Source organism: Lotus japonicus, chromosome 1 (genome assembly GCF_012489685.1).
Source record: "Lotus japonicus ecotype B-129 chromosome 1, LjGifu_v1.2".
NCBI lineage: Eukaryota > Viridiplantae > Streptophyta > Magnoliopsida > Fabales > Fabaceae > Lotus > Lotus japonicus.
This window is the reverse complement of record NC_080041.1, coordinates 134,388,560-134,404,394: the sequence shown is the minus strand read 5'-3', so window position 1 is coordinate 134,404,394 and position 15,835 is coordinate 134,388,560. Positions and strand designations below refer to the sequence as shown.

The following is a 15,835-nucleotide window of genomic DNA, read 5'->3' as shown; positions in this document are numbered from 1 at the left end:
ATAATTTTGCATTTTCATTTTTTCAAATTTTATTTTCTCAAATAAATAAGGATAACAATATTGTAGTTAATTTGTAAACTCATTTTGTTGAAATATAGGGATAAAACAGGAAAGACAACAGTCAAAAAAATACTATCAGGACCCCACTTGGCCACCTGACAATGCTTGAACTATTAATTTACGACCCCACCACTATTAATATTAAAAAAATTAAAATGGATATTGCTCTCCTTAGTTTTATAAGTCATTGTTTCGAAAATGAAATATATACAGTGGCGGATGTACATTAGGTTCAGCTGAACGCCTGAACCAAAAAAAAATTGCACCTACACCCTTATATAATATTTTTTTGAATTTTCTGAAAATTTTAAATTATACTAGTAAATCAAGTTTTGCACTTATTTGCACCAAAGACTCACACTCACAAACTCCTCTCACTCTTTCTCACACACGCGCACTCAGCCACTCACCTCTTTCTCTCGCTACCCTAAGTCCCAGGCGTGTTCGCGGATTGGATTGGATCGGTTTTGAGGAGAAAAATCATCCGATCCGATCTCATCGGTTTTATGATTTTGTCATCCAATGGATTTTTTACTAAATTCAAATCCGAACCAATCCGATCCAATCTATAGCGGTTTGGATTGGATTGGATTGTTCGGTTTTTGTTTCACTTTTTTATACTTTGAAATTGTGTTGTATAAATTTTAAAAATATATAATATATGATAAATACAATGATACATAATTTATAACATTAATATAACATTCATAAATTATAACATAGTCAACATATTTTAAAATTATGATTATAATTGTTTACTTTGATGCATGTATATAGTAAACTTTGATGCATGTGTGATATAATCAATATATATACAATAAATATGTACTATGTAAGTGTAAATGAAATGATATATGTATAACTAAAAGTATACATATTTGTGAATGTTCGGTTTGGATTGGATTGGTTCGGTTTTGGAAATCAAATCCGAAATCCGATCCGATCCAATAAATAATTTCGGTTTTTTCAATTTTCAGTCCGTTCGGTTTTTGGTTTGATTGGATTTCGGTTTTTTTGGATCGGTTTGTCGGTTTTGTTTGGATTGGTTCGGTTATGAACACCCCTAAGTCCCACCCAATTGAGAAGTGAAAACTGCAATCAGAATCATCGTTTGCAAAATAGTTCAATCTCAAATTATGCTTTCTTTGTTCAATTTTTCTGTTTTGAGTTAGTTACTTAGTTCTTGAAGACAATCAAATTATTCATTTATCTGATCTTTTCTGAATTGGAAACGTTCAATGAGAATAGTATAAGTTTCTGGTGTTTTCAGTTTAGATTTCTCACTCCAGTTGGTCAATTTAAACTAAGATATTTTGCAAAATGCTGATTGGGGATAGATGAAGAAATCTACACTGAAATCATCATCATCACACGTAATCTTCACTGAAGGAGTGAATGTTTTTTTACTACATGAATAGCAATGAGTTGAAGCACCGCTTTTAATATCTCAAGTGACAGGTACTTTTTCCTCTGTTTTTACTTATTTGGCTGCTATTTTCGTTAGTAAGTAAAATGGTAAGAGAATGTCGCCTTTATATTTTTCTGCAAGTTTTATGTATGATCGCTAGTCTAATGTAAGTTGTTCAACGATTTCAGAAAATGAAATCACGTAGAGAACAACTATGACTTGTATAATTTATGATGTATAAACATATTAAAGTAGTTTTTAATTATATTTTTACGTATATTTAATTTCATTTGAAAATTTTGAACCCTCTAACCCCGGGGTCCTGGATCCGCCACTGAAAAAAAATATATATATATATAAGTCATTTTTTCATTTTTTTTATCCCTAAATATAAACAACTTTATGAAGTATTAATTTTTTTTTTCAAAATTATCCTCATATTTAATATAAAAAATAATATAATATAAATTTTTAAAAATATTTGAAGAGAGAAATTCATGAGTAATTTAAAAAATACTTTTTACAAATTTATTGTTAGCAACTAATTTTATTAATTCTAAAACTTAGTAAAAATAACTTTTAAATAAGGATGGGGGAGTAAGTATTTGATTCATGAAGTAATCAGGAAAAAAAAAAAGAATTGGTGAAAATAAGAAGAAAAAAATTTAAGAGTGAACAAGAGATAAATGGGATTGTAAAAACAAAGATAAAAGAGAAAATGTGAGTTTGAATTCGGGGTTTAGTAATTTATACTCAATTTATTAAGAACAATTATTTAATATGACTCTCATTAATTGATAACCTTTTGAAACATATACATTTTCTGTTACAAATTTACAGTAAAATATTCCGAGCAATTCTATGGTAAATCATGTTATAATCTAGTATTTTACTACTAACATTTAATATATTTTATTTAAAAAATATTTCTTACCGACTTCCCTCAAAAACCTAGCATAGGGTAAAACACCTTATGTGCAGCGCCATTGACCTTTTGAGGGATGTCGTACCTCCTAATTAGGAGGCTTTCTCCCTTTTTAAGGAAGACTTGTCTTTTTTCATTGTAAGTATATTTCTCTAAAATTTAGGATTTCTACGACAATATATGCTTTTTCATTTCTACCTAGATAAGGGGGTTTTCTCTTTTTATCATGATTTTTTTTTCTCTTTTTTTTCCCACTGTTTAATTTCTAAAGCTACCAACTGAATCATGCACCCCTTACCTCCACCTCTATCGTCTCTGCCCCTGCCATCTCCTTCATCGTGGTCTTTGTCTAAGCCCCTACCACCAATATTGTGATTTCCCTCTCCCTCTATTTTATCTGCTTTTTGCATGTTCTCTACCGAAGCCATCCTCCTCTTTGTATTCTTAATGATACCGTCTGAGTTTATTTGGTATTGTTGAAGCTGCAATAATGTTATCTTCACACCTCTCTTTGAGGTGGAGAGAGGTGGAATGAAGAGAGAGATAGGAAGAAAAGAAAAAGTAAGGGAGAGAAAATATTAGATGTGATAGATGATAAGAGGAGATAGATAGAAATAAAAAGAGGTGAAAATGAAGTGTTTCAAAGATGAGGTTTGTATATATCATTACTCGTTCAAGCTGTGATACTAGCTTCTTTGAAAGTTGCACAAATTGTAACTCCATCAGAGTCAAATGAGTTGTTAAAGTTGGCTTGGTTGGGTAACATGAGATGATTATTGTATTTATTGGATTAACTGTTTTTGCTGAAAGGAAGATTAATTATATTGAAATATTATAATTTGGTGTTTCAAAAAAGGTATTGTCACTTTAAACTCTACGAACTTTCAATGGATCAAAATTCATAAATAGAGGTGGAAAAGTAACAAGATTTTGAATTCATATGGAGAAGGGCTTTACTACAAAAAGATTTAGCCCAAAAAAAAACTCAAAAGGATTATTTATCAGATAATTTTCATATAGAAATTAATTAGAAGAAAAGTAAGAATATTACAAGTGTAATTAATTTACAAAATACTTTAATTAAATTGAGTCGATAATTTAAAGGCTCACTAACAAAGTTTGTTTCAACAATAATTAGGTAACGAATCAAAATATTTAATATTACTTAATATAGTACGTCGTAATAGTGATATGATGAGTTAAAAGTGTTTTTGCTTTTGTTAAGTTGCATGTTGATGTCTTGATGATGCATGCTCTCTGTCTTGCACTGATGACAACAAAAAAAGGTTAGGTCTGCCGTCTGCGTCGCTGTTAGAACTTAGAAGAGAAATAATGTAATAATGCAAATGCATTTTCTCTTAGGGTCATGACAATAGAATATTTTATTCCCCTTTAGAAAGAAAAAAAATAATATTTTATTCACGGGAGTGTACTCAAAATTTTAAAAGGGAATCGCACTGATCAATAAACTGAAAATGACACCTATCATTATTCACGGGCCTCCATGCTTGAATCCAAGACTTGATGTGGAGCGATGAGGAGGCACATCCACTTGTATATTTAAATCATCTTACATAGTTAGATATCTACTACTTCTTATTCTCAAGTTTGCATTTCACTATTCCTACAAGACCTCCAATAGCGTTTTGCCACGTGTCTTTCTTTTTGGTTTCTTTTTTTACCGGATCTCCCAAAACTACCCCTTCTGTCTCTTTTCCCTCAGACCTCCAATAGCAACCTCTTCCAGCGCTGTCGCACGGCCACCTCCACTCTTCCAGCGCCACCACCACCTCCTCTCTTCCCATCACCACCGAGCCACAACCACCAAATCATCTACCACCGTATCAACCCGGTTCCTTCCCCTCAAACCCACCACCACCGCCCACCTCTTCACTGTTAGAATCACGCCGCCACCTTCACCACAACCTAATTCAAGCACCATTGCTATCGCTCCCTCTCTTTCCAGATGGCGCCGCCGCCGCCGCCCTTTCGTTCTTTTTTCACGATTTCTTGCTTCATCGACGTCACCGATGCCACAGATTTCCCGTTTCCAGCGATTTCCGACGTCACTCGGCGCAGAACACTATTCTCCGGTGATGGCCATCACGTTACCCTGTCAACTCTTACGTGGGTAAGCTATCATAACAGTTCTTTTCTGAACTGGTGCATTGCACTTTTCATACGTTTCCTCCTAATTCTGTCCTTTTTATTAATTTTTATCTGATATTGTTGATAAGATGTGCATTTTTGGGGGAGATTTGGTACTTGGTTTAGCACTTCTCATACGTTTCCTCCTAATTTTGTACTTTTTATGAATTTTTTATCTTATATTGTTGACTACATGCAGTTTCCTGAAAGATTTGCCCTAGATTTCATCTCACTGATTTTTGGGGGATTTGGTATGGAAGCATGCTGAGTTGTCTATCTTATCCCCAACTCTTGGATTTTTACAACTTGTGTCATGTCCATCTTCAGTTGAAATTTGGTATAAATACTCTCACAATTGTTTGATTATCTCACTCATTCCACTACACTACATGTATTTCTTAGAATGCTCCTACCACAACTACTCAATTGGGTCTGACCCCCTTGCCTTCTTCTCATCGTTAGAAAGGGTCTGATGCTTATAAGTTGTTTTTTTGCAGGATGGGACAAAATGAGGTTATCTATTGCTTTGTAGAGAAGGTGGTAGCTTGGTCTTGAGCAAGAGGGAGCAGAAGGTAGAGAATTTGCTATTCTTCATTGGTATGTATTTTGTTATTGTTCTAACTCACTGTTTCTTATGTTTTCTTTTGTGTTTTTCATTTCCCCGTTCACTTATTATGGTTTTTCTTCTAACTTATCTCCCATATATATGGTTTTTTTTTCCCTTATATATCTCTCATATATGTAAAAGTGAATAAAGATTAATATGTAAAAATCCTTTGTGTGCAGGATAGAGATGGTCAAGCAACAATAGTTGTCTTTAGATCCATTTATAAAGGAGAAGAGGTCGGTTGATGCCTATATCTAATAGTCCAATAATATCTTTAACTGATTGAATTTAGTGAGTTGTTTGTTGTCACCTACCAATGATTGTTGATATTGATGAAATTAAGGTTCAAAGAGACCATCTATGGAAAATTACCATATTTATTTTCTGATGTTTTTTAATATATTTCCCTGGATTTAAGATTTCTATACCATTGATGGTTCATTTGTTAATTTAGTGTCAATAAGTTACACTTTAAATTGTATTTGGCAATTTGCTATTGAGGTTCTGATCAAATCCTTAAAAGTTATGATTTTAAAACTGAAAGCTAAAAGATGTGGCTTTATAGAATGCCTAATGATGAAGAGAACATGTGTAGGTTGCAAGATAAGCTTTTTAGAAACTGTGTAAGCCTAAGTACATACTTTTTAGAGGCTTGTTAGGCTTAAGGAGCAGAAGATCCAAGTCAAGAATGACTGATGTAATGTAACAGTGATAAGAAATTTATGAAAGAGGTAAGTTTGTGTTCTGTACTAGGGAGATCTGACGTCGAAAACTGACAGAAAGTAAACCCTAGCAGAGTACTAAAAATATCACAAAAGGAATATTCTCATTAAATGTTCAAAAGGTACTTTTTACAAGAGGTTGACCTCTCCTTTTATAGAGGGAATGGTCATAACGTGGACTTTCTCTGTACTTGGGCCTGACAACCGGGGCCCAAGCCTATATACATATAAGACAAAACTAAAGGAATCTTCCAGCTGGCGCGTTGATCCATCCAAAAGAAGGGCGGGCTTCGACGTTGTTCCACAAACCCCGCCATGGCTGCTTTCGTTCATCTAAATGCTCGATTTGGGCGGGAATAAGGGATACTTATGTCCCGCCCAGTCCACATGCCCCCAAGACATGAGGCTTAAGTAAGTTGAGTCGAAATGTCTTTATACGTTGCTTCATCGCCTGCCTTTATCATTTACCTCGTTCTTCTGATAATTGTGTCGCCGTTCTTTCATTTGTGTAGGTGACATGAGACTTAGGTTCCTTGAGCCGAGACGTCTTTACAGTATATCGCCATTCTCTGTAGTCATGGGCCTGTCGTCGCATTCTCGCCTTTTCATGTTCCTTTATATGTCGCCATTTTTTATCTTTGTCGATACATCGCCGTTATCACACCTGTCAATCACGTCTTTTCAACTGACGCACGTATCCTTCTTTTCCGGGATTTTGTTATCATTTGCCATAAATGCAGTTGTGCGTCTCGAGGAGTTATGTCTTTTCGTTTCCTACCTTTTCAAATTTCAAATCCCACGATCCCACGATCCCACAACCCTTCGCAGTCTTTCCCACTCATTCTCTCTCTTCCTTTTTCTTCTATAAATACCCTTTTCACCTTTCACTTTTCACTTTTCTGAAAACCTTTGCTCTGAAAACTTTTTCATCGCAGCTTTCACTCTCTTCTTTGTTCTCCGGTGAACCTTGCTCACTCCGACCGTCGTCATTGCGCGGTGCTCCCCCATCGCCGACGTTCTCTTTACTCAATCCTCCGCTTCTTCCTCCGGTGAGTCCTTCCCCTTTCTCTTTTCTTGACACTGTGTGTCTTCTTCTTTCTTTGTGTTTGGACCTGTTCATCTTCTTTTTTATTTTTATGAAATTACCCAGCATGTCGACACAAAATTTTAGCATTTCCTCCTTAGAGCTCACTTCCCCTTCTACGGAGGGGGAAGTTTCTGCCCCCACCGTTATCGAAATACAATCCTCGCCCTCCACTCACGAGGATTCCGGTCCCGCCGGCTCCGTTGATTCTGTTCTCTCCTCTAATGGAGATTTGTCTTCGCCCGAATGGCGTTCCAATGCGCATTTAGTTGAAGATAAGTGTCTTTGGCGCTCCATCTGGGGTAGCCTTGGAAGCATCAGTTCGCTTCGAATATCTTCTCAAGGGTTTACCAAGATAAATCCCGCCACCTCGAATAACGAAGATCACCTGTTAAATGTTCTTCCATGTGGCGAGGACGATTGTGTTCTTTTTCGCAAGGAACCCACTGATGAATCGCCCGACTTCTTTTTTGTTTATGGCTATTTCTTCTTGGATTTGAATATCAAACTCCCTTTCTCGCCTTTTATATGCCACGTTCTTACCTTTTTGAACGTGGCGCCTTGTCAACTCCAGCCCAACGCCTGGGGTTTCATTCGCTGCTTTGAAATTCTCTGTGAACATTTGAGTTGCACTCCCACCTATCCCTTGTTTTTCCTTTTCTATAAGACAGTCACCACAAAACCTACATCTGTCAAGTGGGTTCCCCTTTTGGCTCGCAAGAACATGAGCCGATTCACCGCCCTTAAAAGCCATTACAAAGTGTGGCAGAAAAAATACTTTAAAGTTATGGAGTCACCTGAAATGAATAACTTATTTCGGGATTCCGATAATAACCCTCTCTTCCCCTTTTACTGGACAAAAAACCCTCGCCGAAAAATATCCGTTTCATATGACGCCTTGGATGAATCCGAGCAGGCCATCGCCGATTACCTCCGCACATTACCAGTAATCTCTGGTCATGACTTGATTGAAGCGTAGAAATCCGGCACTTTAAATCAATTTTTTAGTAAGTTTATAATTTTTTCACAACTTGTTTTTCTTTTTGTTCATGTACCTCGCCTAATTGATGTTTTCCATGCAGCCGCGATGGGAAAGAGCAAGGTTGATGCCAACCCCATCAAGATGAAGGAATACCTCGCCCAGTCTGCTGCGGCGGCGAAGAAAAGGGCCGCCGAGACTGAGCAAAAGAAAAAGAATGAAGGTACTTCGGGCTCTGATACCGTCAGGGACCCCAAACGCCAAAGAACCTCAGGCGCTGCTGGTGGTAAGCCTTCTCATCAATCAGCTGGCGAGGCTTCCAAAAGGCAGCCTGCAGAGAAAAAGAAGGGACACGACGTTGTCCCGTCACCTCACCAGGATTCAAGCTTGTTGATTAACCGCCCGCCAACTCCATTTAGCCAAGCTGGCACTAGCTCAACCATTGGTGGCGAGGCTCCTCCCCCCTTGCTGAGTTTAAATGATCCTCACTTCAACGGGTTGGACTTCATGACCCGTACTTTTGACAATCGGGTCCACAAAGACATTTCCGGCCAAGGTCCCCCCAACATTGCTTCCTTGGCCATATTTCATGCACTTTCCGCTGCCAGCACGGTGGCGGGAATGGCCCAGTGCGTGAAAGAAGTGATTTCAGCCAAGAATTGTCTCGAGAAGAAGGCAGCCGATTATAAAACCGCCTATGAGCGAGCTAAGGCTGATGCTGAGACCGCCAATAAGAAGCTGACATCTGCTGAGGAAAAGTGCACTAAGTTAACTGCTGATCTGGCGGCTTCTGACCTGCTTCTTCAGAAGACCAAGTCTCTAAAAGAAGCCATCAATGATAAGCACACTGCTGTTCAAGCCAAGTGCCAAAAACTGGAAAAGAAGTACGAACGCCTGAATGCTTCTATCTTAGGGCGTGCTTCTCTTCAGTTTGCTCAAGGCTTTCTGGCGGCCAAAGAGCAGATTAGTGTGGTTGAGCCGGGCTTTGATCTTTCCCGCATTGGGTGGCTGAAGGAGATTAAGGATGGTCAAGTGGTTGGTGATGACGACATTAGCCTCGACCTCCTTCCTCAATTCAATGATGAAAGTGAGTCTGAAGAAGAATAAAGTGATGGCGGGGATAGGAATGAGCGGAACAAGGATAAGGATCAAGAGAAGGAAGACCCTCAAATTGGAGCAAGCCAGGGAAACGACGCCAACAATGATAATGTAGCTTGAATTTGTAATTTGTTTTTATTTTGTTTAAGTCAATTTTTTCTTTGGGCCTTGCCCTTTTGTTTGTCATCATTCTCAATCATGTACGGGCGTCGCCCCTTTTTCTTACCTTTAATGAAGACCACTTTAAGTTCAGTCGTTGTTATCTTGAGTTGTTACCAACTTTTGTTGTTACTTAGGTCTATATACCTTAGTCGATTTTTCGACGAGGCTTGGTTTCTAGTGGCCACTAGAATTGCCAAGGCTTGCAATATTGGATGGCGATACTTTCTTATTCCGAAAGGTTTATTCGCGGTATTATATACCTTGATACGATTTACTTTGCATAAACTCGTAATATAAATGAAAAAATTAAAAAGTAACTTCTGTTGAAATAATCTTCATTTCTCTTTCATACATGAGAACAATTGTCCCCATTCTTTTTACATGCCGCCTCATTAAAAACCTCTCCAAAGAAAGGAAAAAAGAGTGCGGCTTCATTCACCTTTGGTTGTTTCTATTAACTAAAATACTGCTTTAGATGAGAGGCGTTCCATGTTCGTGGAACCTTTTGGCCATTTAGTTGTTCCAACTTATAAGCTCCTCCTCCAACATCGCCTATAATCCTGTAAGGCCCGCCCCAGTTGGGTGAAAGTTTGTTGTGTTTATCGGGTATTGTATTTTTTCGGAGCACTAAGTCTCCTACCCTCATTTTTCTTGGCACTACTTTCGTTGAGAATTTTCTTGCAACCTTCACTTTTCCCGCCTCATTCCTTATGTGAGCCTCACGTTGTTCCTCGGGCAGCATGATTAGATTAGCTATTAAATTTTCCCCGTTGTCATTCTCATTAAACCGAGCCACTCGCCAATTTTGGTTTTCAATTTCCACTGGGAGCATGGCGTCAGTCCCATAAGTTAAACGATACGGGGTTTCCTTTGTGCTTGACTGTTCAGTGGTGTTGTATGCCCAAAGAACGCCTGGTAGTTCCTCCGCCCAAAGCCCTTTTGCTTCATCCAGTTTCTTCTTTAAACCTTTCAGGATAACCTTGTTAGCCAATTCAGCCTGCCCATTGGTTTGTGGATGTTCTACAGAGGCAAATCGCATCTCGATTCCCATTTCTGTACAAAATTCCCGGGTAACGTTACTTGTGAATTGTGTTCCATTATCCATTACTAATGCCATGGGGACCCCAAATCTACAAACAATCCTCCGCCACAAGAAACTGCTGACCTTGGCGGCCGTGATAGTTGCCACTGCCTCGGCTTCTATCCATTTAGTGAAGTAATCAACCGCCACGATGATATACTTCATTTGTGCCTTCGCTACTGGGAATGGTCCCAAAATGTCAGTCCCCCACATAGCAAATGACCAAGGCGCCATCATGGTTGTTAATTCTTCTGGCGGAGCCTTATGTAAGTCAGAGAAGACTTGGCATTTTTCACATTTCTTAACATACTCCAGACAGTCCTTCTTCATTGTCGGCCAATAAAATCCAGCGCTCACAATTTTTACCGCCAAGGATTTCCCGCCTATATGACTTGAACAAACACCTTCATGGACTTCCGCCATTATTCCATGGGCGTCCTTGGTGTCAACGCATTTGAGCATAGGGGACATAATTCCCCGCCGATACAACTCACCATCCACCACTGTGTAAAAGCTGGCTTCCCTTCGTTTTGCTCTTGTGTTCACATCGTCATCCTTTGGAGGGTTTTCTAGGAAGATCTTGATTGACTCCATCCAAGAAGGCTCGCCTTCACTTACTGACTTGACTGCTTTCAACTTTATTTCTACCAGATCAATGCTCGGGCGAGGCAGGGTTTCCTGAATGACTGTTTGGTAATTGCCCAATCTCCCTGTGCTCGCCAATTTCGCTAACACATCTGCCCTCTCATTTTGTCCCCTCGGGACATGTTCTATCTTAATTTCTTTGACCTCCATCATCAATCTGCGCACCACTTCCAAGTATTTGGAAAGTTGCGGGTCCTTTACCTGGTACTCGCCTTTCACCTGTTTAACCACTAACTGCGAATCTCCCTTGATAAATAACTTTTGGACTCCCAACTCAATGGCTAGCCTTAAGCCGGCGATCAAAGCCTCATACTCAGATTGATTGTTGCTCGCCTTGAACTCGAACTTTAGAGACTGTTCAATGATCATTTTGTCTGGACTTTCAATTGTTATCCCAGCCCCACTTCCAGTGTTATTAGAGGATCCATCCACAGATAGGACCCATTCTCCTCGAGTCTTGTTGCCTTCCGTGGGTGTTAATTCCGCCACGAAGTCGATCAAACTTTGAACTGTGACTTGGCCCCTTGGCTCATATTGTATATCATATTCTGACAATTCCACTGACCAGCTAACCAATCGCCCTGATAAATCAGGCTTCTGAAGTACTTGCCTTAAGGGGACATTAGTTTTAACTTTGACTTGGAAACTTTGGAAATAAGGCCTGAGGCGCCTCGCAGTTTTCAGAATCGCCAATGCAGCCTTTTCAATTTTTTGGTACCGCAACTCTGCCCCCTGTAAAGTATGGCTCACGAAATATATAATTTTCTGCTTTTTTCCCTCTTCCTGGAGCAACACTGTACTCACCGCCTTGTTAGTAACTGCTAGATAAAGCACTAATGGAACACCTGGTGTTGGCTTGGAAAGTACTGGTAATGTGGCCAATGATTCTTTTAATTTGGTAAAAGCTTGTTCGCATTCCTCTGTCCACTGAAACTTTGAATTCTTTTTTAAGAATGTGAAGAATGGGGCCGCTTTGTCACCCGCCATTGGCAAGAAACGTGACAAGGCGGCCATTCGGCCTGTCAAACGTTGAACTTCTTTGACACTTTTTGGGCTTTTCATCTCCAAGATCGCCCTTCCCTTATCAGGATTCACTTCTATTCCTCTCGATGTCAACATGAATCCCAAGAACTCTCCTCCCTGGATCCCAAAAGAACACTTCTCAGGATTCAACTTCATTTGATATGTTCTTAATTGAGCAAACGCTTCCTTAAGATCGCCGCCATGATCACTAGCCCTGGCGGACTTTACGATCATGTCGTCCACATACACCTCCATATTCCTGCCCACTTGTTTTGAAAAGATTTTATCCATGAGCCGTTGGTACGTAGCTCCTGCATTCTTCAAACCAAAAGGCATTGTCTTGTAACAATAATTCGCCTGATTGGTCATAAATGCTGTACTTTCCTCGTCCGAGGGATGCATCATGATTTGATTGTAGCCCGAGTAAGCATCCATGAGACTTAAAAGTTCATTCCCGGAAGCTCCATCCACAAGCTTATCAACATTGGGAAGTGGATACGAATCTTTGGGGCACACTTTGTTCAAGCTTGTGTAATCTGTGCACATCCGCCATTTCCCATTAGCTTTTTTGACCATCACAACATTGGCGAGCCATGTTGGATACTGCACCTCACGGATGAAGCTAGCCTTGATCAGTTTCTCAGTTTCTAATTGTACAGCCTTGTTCTTTTCTTCACTCATTCTTCGCCTTGGTTGGATGATTGGGGTCGCCCCTGGTCGTATGGCCAGTTTGTGAGTGATCACGTTGGGGTCAATCCCTGGTACGTCATTGATGGTCCACGCAAAGAGATCCAAATTGTCACCCAGCAGGGTGATCAATCTTTCTTCTTGCTCCTTTGTTAAACTGCTGCCAATTTTTAAAAATTTATCCTTGATTTGTACTTGCTTGGTTTCCTCCAAAGGTTGTGGGCGGAAATCATCAGCATCGTCTCTTGGATCCAAACTAAATCCGTCTTGTGGAAAGATTTCCGTGATTCTGTGACTTTCTTTGGCGGCCTTACGCCCATAGAGCGCCACACTTTTTAAATAACATTCTCTTGCTGCGTTTTGGTCCACATGTAATACCCCAACCTTTCCATTGCAGGCTGGATATTTAACAGTCAAATGAGCAGTTGAAATGACCGCACATAGCTTGTTGAGGGTGTCTCGCCCCAGGAGTACATTGTAATTGGCTCTGCACGCCAAGACCAAGTACTTCACTTGAAACTTCTTTACAAACTCTCCTTCGCCAAAGGCAGTTGGTATTTCCACATATCCCCGTACAGTGACTCGGTCCCCTGTAAATCCTACCAAGGTTCCTTTATACGGCCTCAAGTCTGATTCTTTTAGACCCAGGCGATCAAAGGCATCTCCATAAATGATATCCGCCGAAGACCCCTGGTCTAAAAACACTTTCTTCGTCACATAATTGTTAACCCTGATTGTTACCACAATTGGATCGTTGTCATGGGGAATCACATGCGCAAAGTCCTGAGGGGTAAATATGATAGGGGAGTGATTCACCCCACACTCGCTTTCGCTTGCCTCATGTACTGAGTGTACTGCCGCCACATAGCGTTTTCTAGCCTTACTTGAAATTGCACCCCCGCCAAATCCTCCTGCAATAGATGAACATTCCCCAACAGGATCGCCCAACTCTTCAACTATCTCCTTGCCTTTGCCTTTGTCCCCTTGGGTGATCCTAGCGACCTCTGGCGTTGCTGTGTCTTTAACGAAGTTTGCCAAATGACCAGCCTTAATCAAACGATCAATTTCCCGCCTTAAGTTCCAACAATTATCTGTCGTATGTCCCAACGCTTTATGGTACTCACACCACCTATTGGTATCCACATTAGCTGGCGGCCGCCGTGGTGGTGGCGGATACTGTACAACGTTTGTCTGCCCCACTGCCCTTAAAATGGCACTCAAGGGGGCATTCAACTTAGTGAGTGGCGCTGGAGTTGGCGGAACACCATGCTGACCGGTTGTGGCTGCCGTGGGACCTTGAGAATTTCTGTGCCATGTATTCTGAAATCCGGGTTTGGAGTTTTGATATGGTCCCGGTCTTGGTACACGGGGGGTTTGCGCTACCCTGGTTTCCTTCCCCGCCTTGGGTTTCTCTTGTGAAACACCGCCAGATTGAGACTGCTTGCGCCCTTCCTCTCTTTCTTGTTTCTTCTGATCATCTTGTTCAATCAATATGAATTCCTGAACACGAGCACGAAGATCCATCATATCCTTCGCCGGTCGCCTTGTTAGGTCTCGATTCAGATCTCCTGCCCGAAGGCCATTTTTGAAAGACGCTAGGCAAACATCCGGATTGTCTTCCTCCAATTGAACCGCCATTTTACTAAATCGCGCCATGTAGTTCTTGAGCTTCTCCCCTGGCTGCTGATGTATGCTGATAAGATCAAACATGGTTGCCTTGGTAGTTTTATTGGCGGAGAATTGAGTTAGGAACTTTGTGGACAAATCAGTAAAATTGTCGATAGAGAAGGGCGGTTGACGGATGAACCATTGCATCGCCATCCCCTTGAATGTTGATGGTAACAACCTACACTTCACCTCATCTGTTGCTCCTCCAATAACCATTTTCGTATTAAAGTAACGCAAGTGTTCCATGGGGTCTGAGTCGCCTGAAAAGGCGTCCAAAGCCATCGTTTGCAGATGCTTTGGTATGCCCACCCTTGTGATGGCGGGAACAAAAGGCTGGAACTCAACAACGTCTTCAGCCTCGAGCCGTTGTTCTTGCTTATAGTCTTGTCGCTGGGTTAAATACTCCACCTGGGCTTGCAATTGTTCATTCTGACTTTGCACTTTTTGCAAAGTATCCAACATCTGTTGCAAGGCCGCCGGAGTGATTCCTGTCACTACTTCTGGTGCTTTTCTCGGAACACTTCTTTTGTAGTCGTCCAGATTCACGTATTCAGGCGGTGCTGATCGTCGCCTGACTCCTGGATCTGATCTAGCGATCAGATCTGAAGGTTTTCCCGGAGCAGCCTTCACCAACGACGCCGGTGACTGCGCCACCGAGTGAACCCCCGCCGAAGAAGCCTCCTGCTCCGGCTCTTGAGGTACTTCACGATTGTTGTACCGTCCACCGCCGCGGCCGCCGTGACGACCACCACCCCTCCGGCGATGATCGCGGCGGCCCACGCCACACGAACGAGTTTTCATGGATCTTAAAGCTCTCCTTCTATGTCAAATAGTAGATCGAAGTAAGACCCACAGACGGCGCCAATGTTCTGTACTAGAGAGATCTGACGTCGGAAACTGACAGAAAGTAAACCCTAGCAGAGTACTAAAAATATCACAAAAGGAATATTCTCATTAAATGTTCAAAAGGTACTTTTTACAAGAGGTTGACCTCTCATTTTATAGAGGGAATGGTCATAACGTGGACTTTCTCTGTACTTGGGCCTGACAACCGGGGCCCAAGCCTATATACATATAAGACAAAACTAAAGGAATCTTCCAGCTGGCGCGTGGACCCATCCAAAAGAAGGGCGGGCTTCGACGTTGTTCCACAAACCCCGCCATGGCTACTTTCGTTCATCTAAATGCTCGATTTGGGCGGGAATAAGGGATACTTATGTCCCGCCCAGTCCAGTTTGTAATCCATGATTTAAAACTTTCCTCATGCTCTAACAAATGATTTGTGATTCTGATTCAGGTTTCTGTGTTTGTGTCTGTGTATTGCCCTTATTACTCACAATCTGTATTATAAAATGTCTTTTATTATTGAATCCGATTTCATTTTCAAGCATAGCTTCCTTTTTTATTTTATGTTGCATGTTGTTAAGTGGTCCTCCCTTCACTGATTTTACTAATTATCCGTAGTTCGAGTATTTGTTTCTCCCTAATTCCTTTTGTAAATGTTCATGCGTTTTCAAAAATCATCATTTCTTAATTGT

At 40.7% G+C, this 15,835-nt stretch overlaps 1 protein-coding gene across 5 annotated transcripts; it reads left to right on the top strand.

Annotated features, from left to right (window-relative positions):
• Window positions 1-4,731: 4,731 nt before the first annotated feature.
• Window positions 4,732-9,283, top strand: LOC130731171 (uncharacterized). Of its 5 annotated transcripts, none has more exons than XM_057583378.1 (4): window positions 4,732-4,878; window positions 5,039-5,138; window positions 5,328-5,384; window positions 8,037-9,283. In XM_057583378.1, exon 4 carries the CDS (start codon window positions 8,042-8,044, stop codon window positions 9,038-9,040), a length of 999 nt encoding a protein of 332 aa, XP_057439361.1. In that variant the 5' UTR covers window positions 4,732-4,878; window positions 5,039-5,138; window positions 5,328-5,384; window positions 8,037-8,041; the 3' UTR covers window positions 9,041-9,283. The 5 variants fall into 4 exon arrangements, with proteins under 5 accessions (XP_057439361.1, XP_057439359.1, XP_057439360.1 ...); XM_057583377.1 differs by lacking the exon at window positions 4,732-4,878 and adding an exon at window positions 4,922-4,971; XM_057583376.1 differs by lacking the exon at window positions 4,732-4,878 and having other exon boundaries at window positions 4,899-5,113.
• Window positions 9,284-15,835: the final 6,552 nt, after the last annotated feature.